This window comes from Phacochoerus africanus, chromosome 5, assembly GCF_016906955.1.
Source record: "Phacochoerus africanus isolate WHEZ1 chromosome 5, ROS_Pafr_v1, whole genome shotgun sequence".
Classification (NCBI taxonomy): Eukaryota; Metazoa; Chordata; class Mammalia; order Artiodactyla; family Suidae; genus Phacochoerus; species Phacochoerus africanus.
Window position 1 is genome coordinate 96,581,555 of NC_062548.1, and position 19,060 is coordinate 96,600,614.

Sequence of the window (19,060 nt, forward strand, 5' to 3'; positions counted from 1 at the left end):
ATACAGGCCATTTCTAGCCACCATTTTATATCCAAAACTGTGAAGGAACCTGAATAACCTCTATGTTCTTGTTAATGCTCCATTTTGCTTCCAATTCAATCATAGATTTATTTCATACTCAGATAGTAAGAGAAAGAATGCACAAGCACACAAGCATGCATCTTTCCCTCCGCTTCTTCACCAACTGGCTGGATTACTCCTTGACTTGTCAATCAAATTGTCTGGGGGAAAAAAAAAAATCAAAGGCTACACTCAATAGCCCACAAACTACATAACTTATTCCCCTGAAGTAAGGCTTTGTCACCTTTGTGGACTTCAACATTGAAAAAAAAAATAGTTTAAATAACCTTATTTTCTTGTCAGTAATTACACAGCAGTGATGATCTATCCTATATTCATTTCATAGCAATGATTCTCAAGTCCAGGCCTTCTCACTTTAAGAGCATTACCCTAGTTCAAAACCACCTCCAAATAAGAATTTGTTGTCCGAAGTGCCAACAGTGCTAATTTACTAACTGTATCCAACCTGTTGATGATTGCAATGTTTGGTGCAAGCTGTGTGGCAACTGAAGGGTGAACAGAGGTGGATGGACGTTATTTCTGAAGAAGTCTTCTGTTGCTTTAGACTGCAAAACTTTTGTTTCCCAGAGCTACAGAGGGAAAAAAAAAATTCACTTCAAAAAAAATTACGGTAGTTGTTTCTATTTTTTCTTTACTTTCAAATTGTCAACTGACAGCACAATAAATGCGTATTAAACTATAATTAAGAGGTGAGGACTATAATTTATCCATTTTTAAGCTGGGGGGTGGAAGACAGGGGAAAAGTTGTATTGTCTACAAACCTGCTTCAAGTCTTTTAAGACTTGTTCCTCTACACCTTCTTCAGCAAATAGATCCCGCACTCCTTCGATCACATCTTCAATTACAGATCTGTAGAGTTTAGGCTACATAAAAGCAATTGTTAAAGTTTTAATTTTAAAGTTTGAATGTATGAGCCTTAAAAAAAAATGCAGTGTACACTTCCTAGTCTTATATTTAAAGAAAAACCACCATAAGAATTTTTACTAAGTGCATGCTACTTCCAGGATAGTCTTAGCTTTCCATAAATTGTATTAACTTCAGATCTATAGTCCTAGCCTACCTATAAGGCTGAATCACAGTACTACAGTCAAATATGATATAATATTCACATCAAGATGTATGGTTACTGCTATGTTCTTTGGCCTTTGTGTCAGTATTTAACCTCCCCATTCCTTTTTAAAAAGGTAATGAATTTACAGCAGGTGGAAATGAACCCTCTGTTTTTAATTTACATCTTTCTCAAAAGGACCAAGAGAGCTTTTTTAGAATTCACTATGTATTTCCACAAATGCAAATAAATGCTAAGCCTAAGTTTGGGGCAAACACCTACAACAGAGTCACCAAAGTCTATCCCACTTCCAAAATACATACAAGCCGAAGATATTCTGAACCATGGTGAAGTAAAAGTTCAACTGCACCAAAAAAGATTTCCTAGCAGAGGCTAAGGAGGACATAAATGAGCCATAATATGCATATTGCAGAGATGAAGTAACATCCTACAATCCTTGCTAATGAAGTGATGCCATAACAGTAATATAAAGCAAATTTCTACCAGATTAAACATTGGTCAATATCAATAGAAAACTAGCCCTGTGAAATAAATGCAGTCCTTCAAATCTACTCATAAATTGTGCTCCACTCACAGTATAATCCACAATGGAGATGCTATTTGTACTAACAATACTGACTTAGCAGATATTCCACTGATAAGAAACACCAAAATAGGAATTTAGTTGAATTGCCCTTATTTCAAATGGCTTTATCAGGCCAAAATGAAGATTCTGTCATTCTAGGACTGCTTTTTCATACTACCCAGTAAACTCTCTAAATATTCCTGTTCATGCCAAGCGTAGCTAGCTACATTTTAAACTTATCCTTCTAAAGACCCAGGGTGAGCCTATGAATAAACAAATCAATAATATTTATATATGTTATTCACAAGCATAACCAAAAAGATTAGGTGCCCTAGACTGGCTGCTGCTTCTAAAACAGCTTACCCTGATAAAGGCATGCTAAACCGATGTTTCAGTGTTAGTCCCAGCTAGTGTGATCACATTTAAAGTAGAGGCAAAAATTCCTAGGGCTATAAACATCTTTTAAGATCTACCCTTAGAGTGTAACACCAGCCATCAAAAATAACCCATTAGAACAAAATTTTTCAAAAGCAAAGTAGGAATTGAACATACCTTCTCATCTAGGACTATGGTTAGACTTTATACTCTTATCCCATTATCTTCATTAGAACTATGTATAGTCCAGAAAACCCACCTTACCCTCTTCTCTACCTAAAATACACACACTCCTTAGAGTTCACCATCAATGAAAATGGTATACATAGTAAGCTTATAGTAAGCATGCGCATTTTACGTATCTTAAACCACATTCATATAATCTACGTGGGAAAATAATCAAAGAGAATGGACTGTGTATAACTGAATTACTGTTTTACCGCAAAAATTATCACAACCTTGTAAATCCACTACACTGCAATAAAACTTTTAAAAAATGAAAAAAACCTCATTCACATCAGAAAATGGATACACATTAAAATAATAACTTGTCTCTAGAAACGGACCCTTTTATGCTGCCTATGAATCAGTGGAACCCACAAATACCAGATCTGGTCAAGCACATTGCCTTTCACCAAATGTGAAGTCTGTTGAACTGAAAAAAAAGTGTGACTTCTAAGTTTTCCTTTACTTCCGCTTTTAAAGATTGATAGAGGGTCTCACAAGCGTCATTCAGCCTGTCAGTTTTCTTGTGAGGTTTCGGTACGCTTTAACGGTAGGAGAGCAATGTTTGTGCTGATCAATTCTAGTTGTACACCGAAACACCGAGATGCTCAAGGATGGGGAAATGGAGGGGTGGAGAACTCTAAAAATATGTGGGGGAGTAACATGAAGTATCACATTACCTATTATTTCAGGTAAGTCATATAGCTTAGAATCAACGGTAGCCATACTAAAATTAAGAGCTACCATGAGAGCACGACTGAACTTAGTAATTTTCTAAACACAGAGGGAAACTGGGAGGGTTAAGGCGAGTTGCACCTCTAACCACCCTCTAAATTCCTCACTCCAGACAACCTCAGTTTGGATGAGGAGTGAGAAAGAAAAAACGGAGGGACATTCCTTCTTCCAGCGGGGGCCAGGTCCAACTTCCAGCTGACCTACTGGCCCTCATGGGCTTCCTCCAACATGGAGGTGAAGAACAGCCGGAGCCCCTAAGGGAGAGGGCTCCTCAAAGTCTGTGACGGGCCGGAAAGGAAAATAGGGGTGTGCTGAGCTCAGCTGCCCTAAGCCCAGGATGGTTTCACAAAGCGCAGGCCGACAGGCCAGGCCGGTGATTCTTACCACCGGGTTGACACAGTCCATGCCGGTGACTCCTGCGCCTTGCCCCTCACGCCTGTGCAGCGCCCAGCACGCGGTACACGGCTGAGGACGGCTCCCTGCGCGCTTTGAACGTGGGCGCACGTTGTCCTCGCAACCACGTCACGACGCTGGGGGCGGGGAGGGAGGAGAGAAGGGTTAACGAGTTGATCAGAGGTAACTCAAGAAGTGGTGCAGAGGCCGGGAAGAGGTTGCCCTGCACCAGCGAAGAGGCCAGCTAAAACGAGGCGGTTAAGCTTTGGGCCATATGACTCTTGGACGAGCCTTTATTTTCTCAATCTGTGAAATAAAGGCTCAGAGAATAGGCGATGAGCAATGCAGTGGTAGATCCCAGTAAACTTTACCTTTGAGCAGAGGGGACCTAGTGGTATCCGTCCTCTGCTTCTACCTATTTTCATCCCTCCCCTTACCGCCCTATTCGCAGCAGAACCCCAGTATATAACAAGAGTCAAACGCTTCTTAAGATTGGTTCTCAAAGTGTGGGACAGCAACATCAGCTTCACATGGAACCTGTTAAAGATGCAAATTATAGGGCCCCACCCCAGACCTATGGAATCAGAAACTCTGAGGGTGGGACCTGTCTTTTTATAACTTTAACATGCTCTCCAGGTGATTCTGATGGGCACTTAAAAAAAGACTTACTGCCTGAAGACAGAAGATTTTCAGCTTTGGCTGCCCACTGAAATCACCTGGAGAGCTTAGCAAAGGTTTGTCACCTGAGTCTCACCCCAGAGACACTGATTCTATCATCCAGCCAAAGTGGAAAACCACTGCTAAAATAAAGTCAGCACCCCAGTACCACTCAGGGTCCTTTTCCTCATTAGGCAGAAATCACAGTCTTCTGACCTATGATAATCCCCTCCTTCCCCTGAAGGGTAGAGCATCTAGGGGCATACCCTGCCTAGGGCTGAGGATAAGTGTAAGAACAGATAACCTAGAGAGTTAGGTAAGGGAAAGGTGATTTATTGCCATTACTCTGCCTTTTAAAACAGACTTTCTAGCCTGCAGATAAGTTCTGATCTAACCAGATAGCTAAGTTATTTAATGATTACAAATCCTTTCAGGTTTAAAATTGGCTATTTATTTATTTGTGCATATAAGTTCAGTAGAGCTATTTATGCCCAATCGCTCTGTATTTGCTTTGTCTGGGTTGGGTGTCTTATGATTTGTGAGTTTCAGAAAGCTAATTTATGTGAAGCCCTTTAGAAGACTTTCCTAAATTGAAAACTATCTGAAATTTCCTTTACAAAAAAAAACACAAGAATTTCATAATTTTTAATGATTGTATCTCTACCTGGTAGCAATTTACTACCAGAAGTATTCAAAGTGACATACCTTATGGCCAAGATAGAAAGGCTAAAAGCAGTCACTGATTCCTACTGATATCAAAAAATCCAATTAAATTATTCAATCTGGGAAATAAGATGAAAAACAAGAGACCTTTCAGCTTATTTTAAAACTATTCCTGAATGCATAGGATTGGTAATCACCTAACTTTTTATGATAGCATACTTTATTGTTTTACTTTGTTATACATTTTACTCTTCTCAGGGCTATACTGTAGATCATACATACTTTTGAAATCAAATTTGGACTTTGGTATCCATGAAAAATGTGACTAAATGGAACTGCTATTTCTTTCTACATTTAGTAGACTTGGGTTGCAGATAGGTTATGTAACTTTTGCAGGAAAATGTCAATAATGTTCCATTTGCCCCTTGGTCTATCTGCATGGTCACTTGTAGATTCAGATGCAGTTTCTTCCCAAGAAGAGACAATGGCTTTTAGAGGAGGTCTGCTTTAACCTATGTTCAAGGTGAATCCAAATAGCAAAACTGCTCTGGACCTGTGACAGCCAGCTTCCAGGACAGCTCCCAACAAGCCTTACTTTTTGGTATTTGCAACCTTGTGTTTCCCCCTTCCACATTGTACCATGGTTTGGCCGGGTGACCAATAGAATAAAACAGAACTAATGATGTATCACTTCCAAGATTAGGTTATAAATGACTGTGGCTTCCTTCCTTGGGACTCCTTTGGATCATTCACTTGGGAGAAGACAGCTGTCATACTGTGAGGATAGTCAAGCACTCAGCCTTGGAGAGGCCCATGTGGCAAGGAACCAAGAGTCCAGCCCATAGCCAGCAAGGATCAGAAGCCTGTAGATAATCATAGGAGTAAGCTTGGAAAGCTCTCCTTTTGGGCTGTCAGATGACTCCAGCCTCAAGTGACAGTTTATCTGCATTCTTTTGAGAGACTGAACCAGAATCACCTTCTAGGCATCTCCCATATTCCCAGTCCTCAGAAACTGTGAGCTAATAAATATTTGTCATTTTAAGCACTTAAGTTTGGGGGTAATTTGTTCCACAAAATGAGTTAAATAATACAAGACCCATTCTCTGATATGACTGCAACTATCGAAGTCTTGATTGTTCCTCATTGTAATCTCAGCATTTAACGTTTCCTGAATATTCTCATCAGTTGCAAGAGCATTTGAAAAGTATGTAAAGGAATCTTTATAGACTGATATTTGATAGAGTTGACCCCATGTTATCAAACAAGCAGACTGTTGTAGTCATGTAATGATCACATTTCTTTTGTAAATTTTTCAAACTCAGGGGGAAGTGTGTTGCATATACAAAAAACTTTTGATGCTAAAATTGAAATTTCAAGATCCCAAAACCTCAGTGGGGCAATTTTACAGTGACTATTTTTTTATGTTAGTAAATAGAGAATAAAAAAAGAATGCTGAGCTTTGGTCCCTCTTTGAGATTTTTGCCGTTCTTTGAAATTACACCTGTGGCAAAGCATAAAGCTCTTCCCCAATCGCCCATCACAGTTCAGAGCATCAGATTTTCATTTTCTCCTGCTTTGTTTAGAGGCTATACTATCTATTTAATATATCATTTGTAATCAACACCAGTTTTGCAACATTTAAACAAATCTTAATAATCAGATTAATTTTTCTGTATTCTGTATGTTCATATTACTTTTGCCTGGAGGTTTCAGTGATATTATTACAAAAGTAAAGAAAAAATTTCTCTTTGCTTATTGTGAGAAAAGGCCATATCTATGAGGTCCTTTCTCTGAATGAGATTTTTTTTTAAATGTATTTTAGAGACAGCCCATTATCTTTCACATATTAAATTTTACAGTCAAATGCAGGGCATTTCAGTAACTCTAAACTCTAAATAATATATTTATCAGTAATGAAAAATACAAGTTACTCTATGAGCATATGGCTTAAGGCAGCAAATGTTCATAATTAGTTTCTGAACATTTTGCAACCAGTGCACAAGCCCAACAGTATTGTGTTTCTCTGCCTATGTTTCATCCTTCACATCTTTCAGGAAATGAAAATCCAGATAATCTCTACCTCACCTTGTAACTTTGAAATGGTTGCAATGTTAGTAGTTCTGATTTATTTACACTCGGCACTTCTGTAACATTTTCCATTTTCAAATACAACTCACGTTATTTGAACATCAGATACTGTTCCAGTATTGATGAATCCCTGCCCCCAGCATACAGGATTTCAGTTAAAATGACCATGTGACACAGTGCTATGGCCAACTGGTGACCTTATCACACAGAGGGACATTCTTATCAAATACTACCTATTTTTAAATGTTTTAATATTAATATTATTGTATACATATGAAAATTAGCGATTATAATTAACTCATGCCTTCAAACGTAATTTTCCTTATGGCTACTTTTTAGCATTCTCATGAGGGTCTTGATAAGAATTCAGTGATTTCCTAGCTAACAAATGATTCAATTTTCATTTCTTTAATCACAATGTGTGTAATCAAATATGAATATGAAATATTAGCAAGAATAATGTCTGTTGTTTCCAGTTAATTTTCCAATCTAGATTTCTACTTAGAGAAGATGGAAGTGAAGACCAATAAATTCTGTTTAAGGCTATGACCTGGAAAGAACCAACCAGCTTTGTTCCCACAATAACTGCCTTTTCTTCTTTCCTAATTAATCTCATTTTATAAGATGTAATAGCAGCATCTTGAATATTCTATATCTTGGGTGGTTCAAATATCAGGACAGGTAGGGACAACATGGAATAGACACACTTCCTACTCCTTCTGCAAAGTATAGCTAAAACACTCTTGATAGTATTCATAAAACAAAGATAAGAACTCTGAAAGGTGAAGAAAAGTCCAGATGAGTTAGGGACTTTACAACTCAAAGAACAACACAACAGTCAAGCCCTTTGTTTTCTTTTTGCCTCATCTATACCGGACTAGATACTGGTGAAGCCAAAAACCTTGAAGCTTCAACAGTCATGGACAAAAAACAACAAAAGTCTTTTTTCTCTAGCAAAAGGACCGGGAAAGGAGCAGAAAGATAGAAAACTTTAGACAATAACTACTGTACTCCAAAGACCACAGAAAAAAACTGCCCATCCCGCCACTGCCTGTCTTCAAAGGCAGAGTAGTGACTTTAGACTTCCATTCTTGCCCAATTGTAATGAGGTACAGCCATCCCACAATGTCACTGGAGACTACATGGGATGTTTGGACTCATCCCCCCAACCCAGTATAATGAAGTATCCTCACCACCCACTAGAGTGGTGTCAGAAAAGATGAAGGCTTTCATTCCTGCTGGGATAGTGAGACCGCCCCTTGCAGTGTCAGTGGATGCCATGTGAGCAGGAAAATACAAGGTTCCCTTCCTGTGTCAACAAGTGTGATATCAGTGAAGGCCTGAACTCCCACCCTAGCCAAAAATGACAAGGAGATCCTCCTCCCTGGGCCATCAATAGAGTCTGAGCAGGAAACATGGCCCTTTACCTCCACCCACAATAGCAAGTGGGCACCATTGGCCCTGTGTCAGAGAGAATAGAAGCTTTGGGATATCCCATCATAGTGCAGCAGAAACTAATCCAACTAGTATCCATGAGGATGCAAGTTTGATCCCTGGTCTCGCACAGTGGGTCAGGGACTGGGGCATTGTCCTGAGCTGTGGTGTAGGTCTCAGACACAGCTCAGATCCCACATTGCTGTGGCTGTGGTGTAGGCCAGCAGCTGTAGCTCCAATTCAGCCCCTAACCTGGGAACTTACATATGCCCTAACAAACAAAAAAATAAAAATAAAAATAAATTTTAAAAAAAGGACTCAAAAAAAATTTAAATAAGATCCAGAGACTTATAATAATCAAAATATCCAGGATGCAATTGAAAATCATCTGTTCTACCAAGAACCATGAAAATCTCTACTTGAATGTGAAAAGACAATTAATCAACACCAACACAGAGATGACTAAGATGTTAGAATTATCTGACAAGTATCTAAAAGCAGCCTTCATAAAACTGCTTTGACAAGCAATTAAACAAACAATTTAACAAGTGCTTTAAACAAATGAAAAAATAGAAAGTCTCAGCAAAGTCATAGAAGATATAAAGAAGAACTAAATGAATATTTAATAACTGAAAAATATAATAACCAAAATAAAAAATTCAGTGGATAGGCTTATGGGTTGAATTATGTCTACCCCAAAGGTATATTGAAGTCCCAACTCCCAGTACCTCAGAATGTAACTTTATTTGGAAATAGAGTTATTGCAGATACAATTTAAGATGAGCCCATAATGGAAAAGAATGGGCCTCTAATCCAATATGACTGATGTGCTTATAAGGAAAAGACAAAAATACACAGAAAAAGGCAGCCATATGAGGACAGAGAGAGGGTCTAGAGTGATGCATCTACAAACCAAAGAATACCAAGGATTACTGGCAAACAGCAGAAGCTAGAAGAGACAGGGATGAAATTCAAATTCTTCCCTAAAAGTTCCAGGGCTCTATCACCACCTTGATTTCAAACTTCTAGCCAAACTTCAGCTTGGGAGAATAAATGTCTTTTATTTTAAGTTACTGAATTTATGGTAGTTTGCTACAGCACCCCTAGCATGCTAATACATTCAACAGCAGAGTGGAGATGAGAAAGGAAAGAATCGGTGAACCTGAAGATAGAACTATAGAAATAACCCAATTTGAACAGAAAGAGAATAGTTAATTCAGATGTAAGAAGATTTCTTATCAGAAACCACAGAGGTCAGAAGGAAGTGGACTGAAAGAAAAGTGCTAAAAGGAAAGAACTGTCAACTCAGAATCCCACACTTGGTAATAACATACTTCAGGGGAAAATCAAAACATTCTCAAATAAGAAAGAAAACAAAACAAAAAAACATTGCCAGCAAAACTACTCTAAAAGAATGGCTAAAGGATATTTTGAAATAGAAAGGAAATAATAAAAGGAGGAATACCAGGGAGAAAGAAATAAGAAAGTAAAGTAAGAATATGGGGAAATGTAGTAGACTCTCCTTCTTTTGAGTTAATGTGTTTCACAGTTGAAGCAAAAATTGTAATATTGGCCCATATGGCTCTCAAATTCTATTATCAATGGGGAAGGATAAAGTAAATGAGGTTTCTTCAGTTCGCTGGAACTGGTAAAAATGTTGATTATGATAAGTTATGCATGTAGGAGTTCCTGTCGTGGCTCAGCAGTAATGAACCCGACTAGTATCCATGAGGACAAGGGTTGAATTCCTTGGCCTCGCTCAGTGCATTAAGGCCCAGCATTGCTGTGAGCTGCAGTTCACTTCCCATGTTGCTATGGCTGTGGCATAGGCTGGCAGCTGAAGCTCTGATTTGGACCTTAGCCTGGGAACTTCCATGTGCCACATATGTGGCCCTAAAAAAAAAAAAATTAAATTAAAAAAATATAATTATGCATGTATAATGTAATATCTAGAGCAACCACTTTAAAAAGCTACACAAAGAAATACACTCAAAATACTATAGATAAATCAAAATGGAATTCTAAAAAAAAAAGTATAAATAGCCAATAGGAAGTTAGGAAAAAAGAAAAGCAAAAGAAAGAACAGAAGGAACAAACAGAAAACAAAGAGGTACAAACCAGTGTTGGCAAGGATGTGAAGAAAGCATAAAATGGTGCAACTACTTTAGAAAACAGTTTGGCAATTTCTTGGAAAGTTAAATATAAATTTACCATAATGAGTCAGCAGTTCCACTCATACCCAAGAGAGAGGAAAACATGGTGACACAAATCATTGTACATGAATGTTTGCAACAGAGCTATGGATGATAGTAAAAAAGTGGGGGAAACCCAGAGTTCCCATAGTGGCTCAGTGGTTAATGAACCCGACTAGTAACCATGAGGTGCAGGTTCGATCCCTGGCCTCTCTCAGTGGGTTAAGGATCTGGCATTGCTATGAGCTGTGATGTAGGTCACAGACATGGCTCAGATCCCACGTTGCTGTGGCTGTGGTATAGGCCAGCAGCTGTAGCTCTGATTGGATCCCTAGCCTGGGAACTTCCATATGTCTCGGGTGCAGCCCTAAAAAGACAAAAGATGAAAGACAAAAAAAAAAAAAAAAAGTGGGGAAAACTGAAACGTCCATCAAGGGAGGAATGGGTAAATACAATGTGGCACAGCCATGCAATGGAATACTGCTTGACAATAAAAAGGAATGAAATATTGATACATGAATGAACCTGGATAAACAATGTGAATGAACTGCAAAAACATTCTACTGAGTGAAAGAAGACATATTGTAAAATGTCTATACTGTAAAATTCCATTAATATGAACTATCCAAAAAAAGGCAGATATATAGATGTGGATTAGTGATTTCCTGGGCCTGGGATGAGAACAAGGAGTGCCTGAATGGGCTGGAGGGATCTTTGGCAGGAGATGGAAATCTTCTAAAATGTATTGTGGTGATGGTGGTATAATTCTGTGAGTATACCAAAACCATTGACCCGTACACATAAAACAGGTGAATTTTATGATAAATCAATCCTCAACAAAGATGCTACAGGGTATCAGGAGAGACTCTCTTTTTCAGGTTGGACCTAACTCTTTTTAATTGTGATAAAAGATGCATAACCTAAAATTGGCCATCTTCACATGTCTAGGGATACAGTTCGGTGGCTTTAGTACATTGACATTGTTGCACAGCCACCCCCACTACCCACCCCCAGAACTCTTTTCATCTTGCCAAAGTGAAACTCCCTATCCATAAAATAATAACTCCCCCTTTTAACTGAAGGTTACATTATATCCTTCTGGGGAAGGGTCAAAGAAATTAAGCATCTGATCTTGTTTCAAGTGCAGGCAAAAACCTTCCACAGCTAGCGAATGGTTCCAAAATACTTTTAACAAAAGACAGATACTCTCATTTCACAACCAGAAACAACACTTACTTTATTGGATATTCAGGATTAAAGGCAAAAACCCAAGCCCTATTACACAGTAGGAGTTAAAAGGCTAAAGATGCTTCCTCTTCACTTTCAGCAGTTTACACAAATTTAAATCAAATTGTAAAATAAACATTTTAATCTTTTCAATCCCTTGAAGATATGCATGTGTTTTATTAAGAAAAAATCTATTTAGGAATTCCCACTTTGGCACAACAGGATCAGTGGCACCTTGAGAGGGCTGGGATGAAGGTTTGATCCCCGGCCAGCACAGTGGGTTAAGGATCCAGCATTTCCGTAGCTGGGGCTTAGATCGCAACTTCAGCTCAAATCTGATTGATCCCTGGTCTGGGATCTCCATAAGCTGCTGGTGGCCAAAAAATGAAAGAAAAAAAAAGAATATTTGATTCTATGATAATCGAGGTAAGAAAAGAATCTGAAAGAGAATGGATGTGTGCTCATGTATAACTGAATCACTGTTGTTCCTAGCACAGTACCTTCAATATGGAAAGCATTTATGGATTGTTATTAATTTGAATGTACTGTTAAACTACTATAAAATGAAATTTCTAATCTGTTTATGGGGGCAAATCCGGGACTAAAATGCAACTATCTTTCGGAGAAGTAGTGCAGTGATCCAAATATTTTTTTATTCAACATATGGATCATAAGCTCTGGCTAAGGGATCAGCACCTTAGCATTGCCATCGATACTATCATCACCTACTGCCACCCCCATGTTTGGGCCTCTTCCCCCAAAATGGGAAATCACTGCGGAGAGAGCCACCCCAACCAAAATCTCAGATGGGAAGCATGGGGGAGAAAACACACGAGCATTTCCAATAGAATGGGGTTAATACTAAAAATTATTTCTGAGGCGCACCTAACCTGGTGGCGAGTCAGGGAAGGCTTCCTGGAGTAGAATGCCTCAAGTTAGATCTGTGCAATGAGTGAGAGACAAAGGAAAGGGACAAAGAAGGGTATTCCAGAGAAAGGGCACAGTACAAGCCCAAGCTTGGGGTGTGAGAGGGAACGTGGGGAGTCTGAGGAAATGAGAGCAGTTCAGGTTGGCTGGAGGATGAGAGAACAGGGGCAGTCACGGCAAAGCTAAGGCTGGCTGAGAGGTAAGGGCCAGATCACGTGTTCTCCACTGATGGCAGCACAGAGGGAGATTGGAGGATGACCACAGAGCAAGCAGAGAGAGTTAGAGGTCTGTGGGGGTGGAGAAGAATGCGCCGCTCTGTTTACAAAGCCTACAGCAGAAGCAATGTCCCCAGAGAAGAACAAGATCTAAATTACTGATACATAGCCTTTCTTGGCACTCAGTCATACAAAGCAAAGAGGAACAAAGGGAAGACTCCAAGAGACTTCAGGGGATGGAGAATCCACGGATGGAGGAAAAGGCAATAAAAGGAAGGCAACGAACATCATCTAGTTCACAATTTCATCCAAGGCCACTTCTGGCCCAAGTGTGAGTTTAATATAGAACTTGTCCTTTTCCACAATGAGTACTTAGCAAAGCCTTTGAAAAGTGTTTCAATGTCTCAAAATAATCCACTGGAGAGGAAGGCTCTTGGCATTTAACAATGCCATGGTTCACAGATGCTCTTTCCTTGTCCTTTTCATGGCACTTGAGGACCTTTGGGTGAAATTCTCTCAGAGCAGTGTGAAAATATCAAAATAAAACCCTATGGAAAAGGACAAGCACTGCAGCTGGGTGCCATCCCCCCCCACACACACCCCACGTGGCCACTCTCAGATCTGGAGCATCTCTCTCAGAGATGAGAAGCAGAGAGAGACTAAATTCCACAGTGTTCACAACTGGGTTTCCCAAATCAGAACATTTACTCCCTGCTAGGGGGGAATTCATAATCTCGGTTCCAAAATCACAAGAATATCCATCCCCATTGGGGTCAGTATGGTTAGCATTCAAGCATTAATACCAGTAAAGAGCACATAAATTGAAGGACATGACCAAAGTACTCAAGAAAATAAAAAAGTCATAAAATTTCTTTAAAAGGAAGTTCATAGATACCCATCCTTTCTGGGAAGGTAGAAAGTCTCTGAATCCAATTCCCTCTCTGTAAAAGAAACTAAGAAATAACATGTTGGGTCTGTAGGCCTGCCTCTCTCTGTACCCATAAATTCTGCCTTGCCTCCTATTGCAATGGGTGAGCTGTTCGTACCCTTATCTAAATCAGTCTTCCACTGCTGCCTGGGATCCCATCCCATCTGGTCCACTAAGAGATAGGGTCCCAGCAATTTCCTCCCTCTCTATCTTCTGCATCATAACTATTGGATCCTTTTCACTACTGGATCACCGCCAGCACACAGAGATATCCACCCTCCAAGGAATACCAAGGATGGGGGAGAGGGCAGTCAGTTCTGGCAACAGGCAATAATAGCACACACTGTCTGCAGAAAATTTAAATACATAAGGAAATTGACTAAAAGACTGCTTTCTGTACCACCACATGCTGGCAGTTCTAAGCATGTTGGGGATAAAATGTTCCCCCCGCCACACACACACTTTTTTATTGGCATAGGGTTCTAAATAATTGCTACAATTACTGTTGAGTTTTAAAAATCTGTAATGCAAGCTTCAAGTTGGCATATTTTAATATATCTCAGCATTTAGTAAACACTGTATTCTATATAGAAGTTAATTTGGAAAATTCCCAGTTAAACAGTTGGATCCAGGACACATGGGGATTCAGATACACATATTCATTTTGGGAATCCGTGACAGTCCATAATTGAACTTACTTCTGACACAGTTCTTGTCCCCATCCCCTTTGGTGTTACGTATTCCTGGGTTTGAGCCAGAGATTCAAAATAAACACTGGTCATAAAGATGAGGAAACATGGGAGTTCCCACTGTGGCTCTATGGGTTATGAACCCAACTAATATCCATGAGCATGTGGGTTCGATCCCTGGCCCCACTCAGTGGGTTAAGGATCTGGTGTTCCTGCAAACTGTGGTGTAGTTGGCACAGATCCAGGATTGCTGTGGCTGTGGCATAGGCTGACACCTGCAGCTAGGACTTGACCCCTGGATGAGGAACTTCCACTGGCCACAGGTCTAGCTCTAAACAACAACAACAACAAGACGAAACAGAACTTGAGAGTTACATCAATTCTGTCATCCTCTGTGACTATTTGGAGTTGCCACTGTATCTTTCAAAAGAGTGAAATATGAGTTCCCATTTCAGTGGTTTAAGAACACATCATAGCCTCTGTGAGGATGCAGGTTCAATCCCTGGCATCACTCATTGGGTTAAGGATACAGCATTGCTGCAAGCTACAGCACAGGTCGCAGATGTGGCTCAACCCTTAGCATGGGAACTTCCATATGCTGCAGGGGCAGCCATGTTGAAAGAAAGAAAGAAAGAAAGAAAGAAAGAAAGAAAGAAAGAAAGAAAGAAAGAAAGAAAGAAGGAAGGAAGGAAGGAAGGAAGGAAGGAAGGAAGGAAGGAAGGAAGGAAGGAAGGAAGGAAGGAAGGAAGGAAGGAAAGAGAGAAAGAGAGAGAAAGAAAGAAAAGGAAAGCAAAAAACAAAACCACAGAAGAGTGAAATAGAGTATGAATGGCAAGAAGTAATATTTTTGCTTGGTAAGTATTGTTTGATTTCTTCACACATGAAATATATACTATCTGTATTTGAATAATATCTTTAAAATTGATGTTTACTCTTCTATTGTAATCACTGATTGTTTTAAAACTAAAGAAGAGGAGTTCCCGTCGTGGCGCAATGGTTAACGAATCCAACTAGGAACCATGAGGTTGCGGGTTCGGTCCCTGCCCTTGCTCAGTGGGTTAACGATCCGGCGTTGCCGTGAGCTGTGGTGTAGGTTGCAGACGCGGCTCGGATCCCGAGTTTCGGTGGCTCTGGCGTAGGCCGGTAGCTACAGCTCCGATTCAACCCCTAGCCTGGGAACCTCCATATGCCGAGGGAGCGGCCCAAGAAATAGCAACAACAACAACAAAAAGACAAAAGACAAAAATAAATAAATAAATAAATAAAACTATAGAAGAAATCAAGAAAATAAAACATTGCATTAGCAGTTGCTTAAATTGTACTTTTTATAAATATTTTAATTTTATTAAAATTCACTTAGTTACTAGACAGCTATTTACATAGAATATTATTATACCAGACTATAACAAAGAATCAAAGTACAAATTGTTAGGTAAATATAAAACCTATTCAACAGAGAGTTATGTATTTTTTAATCCTGCAGGAACTTGGAGGAATTAGCAGGTGTTCATAATATTGTGGAGCTAGCAACCCATTCATAATTATTCTGTTTCATAATAAAATCGAGAGTGAGATCTCCACACCAACATGAAATGGCATTGACCAGTGGAGCTCAATCAAGAAAATCTTTAAAAGCAAAACAAGAGATGATTGAAGCAATGGTTGACTTTATTTTGGTATATAATACCTTCAACGCCCTGCATATCATTAATGAAAACTCTGAAGAAATAGGCACACCTGAAGATGAAAACACCAAAAGATTCAGACCATGGACTGAAAAATGACAAAGAATCATTTTCTATGAGTGTCGGCAATGAGAAAGAGGAAGAAATTTTTTGCAGGAGTCAGCATCTGTAAGATTAGAAAATAATAATAATGAAGAAGAGATGCTAGTAAAGACCAACCCCAAGACAGATCTTGAGGGTGGAAGGGGTGTTAAAAAAGATCTCATCCTCACCAGCTGCTGTCCCAGTGATCATATTTACAGCAAAACTCCCTTTGGAAACCTTCTACTCACTGTCTCCACACCCACTTGAGCTGTCTGTCAAGTTCACCAATGTTTTCCATGTTGCTAAATTCAGCAGTCAATTGTAGTCTTCATCTTGCCAACAGCATTTGAGGCAGCTGATTACATTTTCTCCAACCAGCTCCTTTTTCTTAGTCTCCTTTACTGGATCATCCTTATTTTCCTGACCTCTGAACAAAGGATCAGTTCTCATGCCACCCCTAGTCTTTATATTCACTCCTGGGTATCTCATCCAGTCTTACAATTTTAAGTACTGACATCTCTAAAAGTCACATCTCTAGCCCAGCCCTCTGTCCTTCCTTATATATCCAATTATAACTTACTGTCTCCACTTGGATGTCCAATAGGCCTCTCAGAGTTCACACATCCAAACCTGAACATCTGATCTTTCTCCCCAAACTTAGTCCTACAACAGTCATCCCTTTCTCCATATAAGACAGCTCCACTTTATAGCTGTGCAAGCCAAAAATCTGGGAGTCATTTTTGGTTTCCTTCGTTCCCTCACTCTGGGAATCCAATCCAATCCAATCCATCGGCACGCACTATTGGCTCTGTATTTCCAACGTATTCTGAGTCCAACCATTTTCATCTCTAATCACTACTCCTAGTCACCATCACCTCTCTCCTGAGTTATTGCAGTAGCCTCCTAACTGCGCTCTCTGCTTCTGTCATTGCCCGACTTCTACTCACTCCCCCAGACAAAACCTTCCAGTCCTTCACATTTCCCTCAGAAGAAAACTCAAGAGTCCTTCCTAGAGCTCACAGAACCCTAATGATCTGCTTTTCCCTCACCTACCCACAACCTCTCTGATTACTCCCCCAACCACCTTCCTTGTTCATTCCATCCTGGCCACCTCATAGCCACCTGCCTCCTTGGTGTTCCTCACTTAGGCTAAGCACACCTTGAGTACAGTGCCTCTGCACTAGCAGTTCCTGGACACAGTCTTCTGGCTTTTTTCGGGTCTCTGCTAGAATGTTATCCCAACAGACAGAACCTCCCTCACCAACCTATCTGCAAGAGCATCATTCTCTGCCATTCTGCTGCTTTTTTTTTTTTTTTCTGCACAGCAATGAGCACAACTTGTTATCTGTTTATTGTCTGACTTCTCCCACTATTACATGTCTTCTACAAGAACAGGAATTTACTATTTTTGTGATTACTTATCCCCAGTGCCTAGAAAAAATGCAGGCACATGTAAGATAATAAACATCAGCATCAGTAAGACAATTAATTGGAGCGATGCTCACATAGTATTTTGAGGTGATTCATAGTAACCACTTAAGGCACCCAATGTCTTAAACAAGCCTTCTGAACTTCAGTGTGGAAGATACCACCTGTCACGCCGAATGTTTTAGCCACATTCATAGACTTACTCATGCTCTAAGATTTTTGAAAATGCATTGTTCCCAGGCTTTATAAGAGAAAGACGTCATCCATGCAGAAAGATTTATGAGAGAAAAACAGAGTCCATCTTGAAAAAACAATGCTCATTACTGATTTCAGAAGACTAAACAGGGTAAAGGCTTGTCCCTGAGTCAAGGTGGCATGGAATATTCTCCTGAAAGCACATGTTTGCTTGTTCTTCCTTAAGAACCTATATGTACAATCCTGGGCTGGAGCTTTTGAGAGACCACGTTGACCTTGATTCAAGCACCTGGAAGCTCAGAAGTCCAATAGGATGGATTCATTATAACATTTTATACATCTTTTAAAGTAAGCAGATTTGGAGTGTATTAATTATCATTAGAATAAGTTTGTTTGAAATGTGTTGAGAAGGAAGGCACTCTTTTTTTCTGTCTCTTTAGTACTTAGAAATGTTTAGAGATTAAGTATGGTATTTAAATCTTCTGGATGTGCAAAATTGTATTCAACAGCATTTTTAGACAAGGCATTAAGAATACTTTAAAGTGTTTGTCTATTGCATTAATTTTAATTATACTCCACTGGATTCACAATGCTTTGAAATGCTTTAAAAAGTGCCCCCAAGATCTTTTATTAATCATAATACAAGCACAACCAAATTCCAAATTCAAAGGCTGTTTCTCCTTCGGTGTAGCAGCAGCTTGCCTGCGAGCGCCCTCTTCTGTTTAAAGAGTATACCGCAAATTGTATTACAGGGAATCCACAGCAATTCTGGGTAAGTACAAAAATGGGCTTTTCAGGAAAATCATCAACACACACAATCATATTATTTACATATGCTATGCTCTCACCTGAGGTTTTAATGGCTCTTCTGAAGCAAATAGATGAGGTGAGGATGAAGGAAAGGTTACGGTCCACAAAGTGTAGTGGTGGTTTGCATTTCTTCCCCAGGAAGCCTCATAGAAATGAACTTTAATCTTTTAAAACACGGTGGAAACTCATCTAATCCATTTTCCTTACAGATGGAACATGATTTTAAAGCATAATATCACCTGGAGCTTTTTTCTAGGGTATTTTTTGTTAACTCAACTTTTTGCATTTTGACTAGCAATTCTGCCTTGTTTTAACATTGTCAAATTCACATTCAGATGCCAGGCCTAAGCAGGAACTTTTTTTTTTTTAACATGTGGCCACACCTGCAGCACATG

The 19,060-nt window shown here is 39.5% G+C and overlaps 1 protein-coding gene across 2 annotated transcripts in view; it reads right to left on the reverse strand.

Moving 5' to 3' along the window:
- GTF2A1L (general transcription factor IIA subunit 1 like) overlaps window positions 1–19,060 on the reverse strand; it is a 58,788-nt gene that overhangs the window by 38,986 nt on the left and 742 nt on the right. Inside the window, exons 2-4 of one of the 2 annotated variants that reach the window (XM_047782118.1) lie at window positions 3,435–3,580; window positions 843–944; window positions 527–650 (exon numbers count right to left, since the gene is read on the reverse strand). In XM_047782118.1, coding sequence (XP_047638074.1) covers window positions 527–650; window positions 843–944; window positions 3,435–3,455 — 247 coding nt within the window. In that variant the 5' untranslated portion in view covers window positions 3,456–3,580. Of the gene's footprint in view, window positions 1–526; window positions 651–842; window positions 945–3,434; window positions 4,671–19,060 lie in introns of those variants that run through there. The other variant, XM_047782119.1, reaches the window with a different exon arrangement.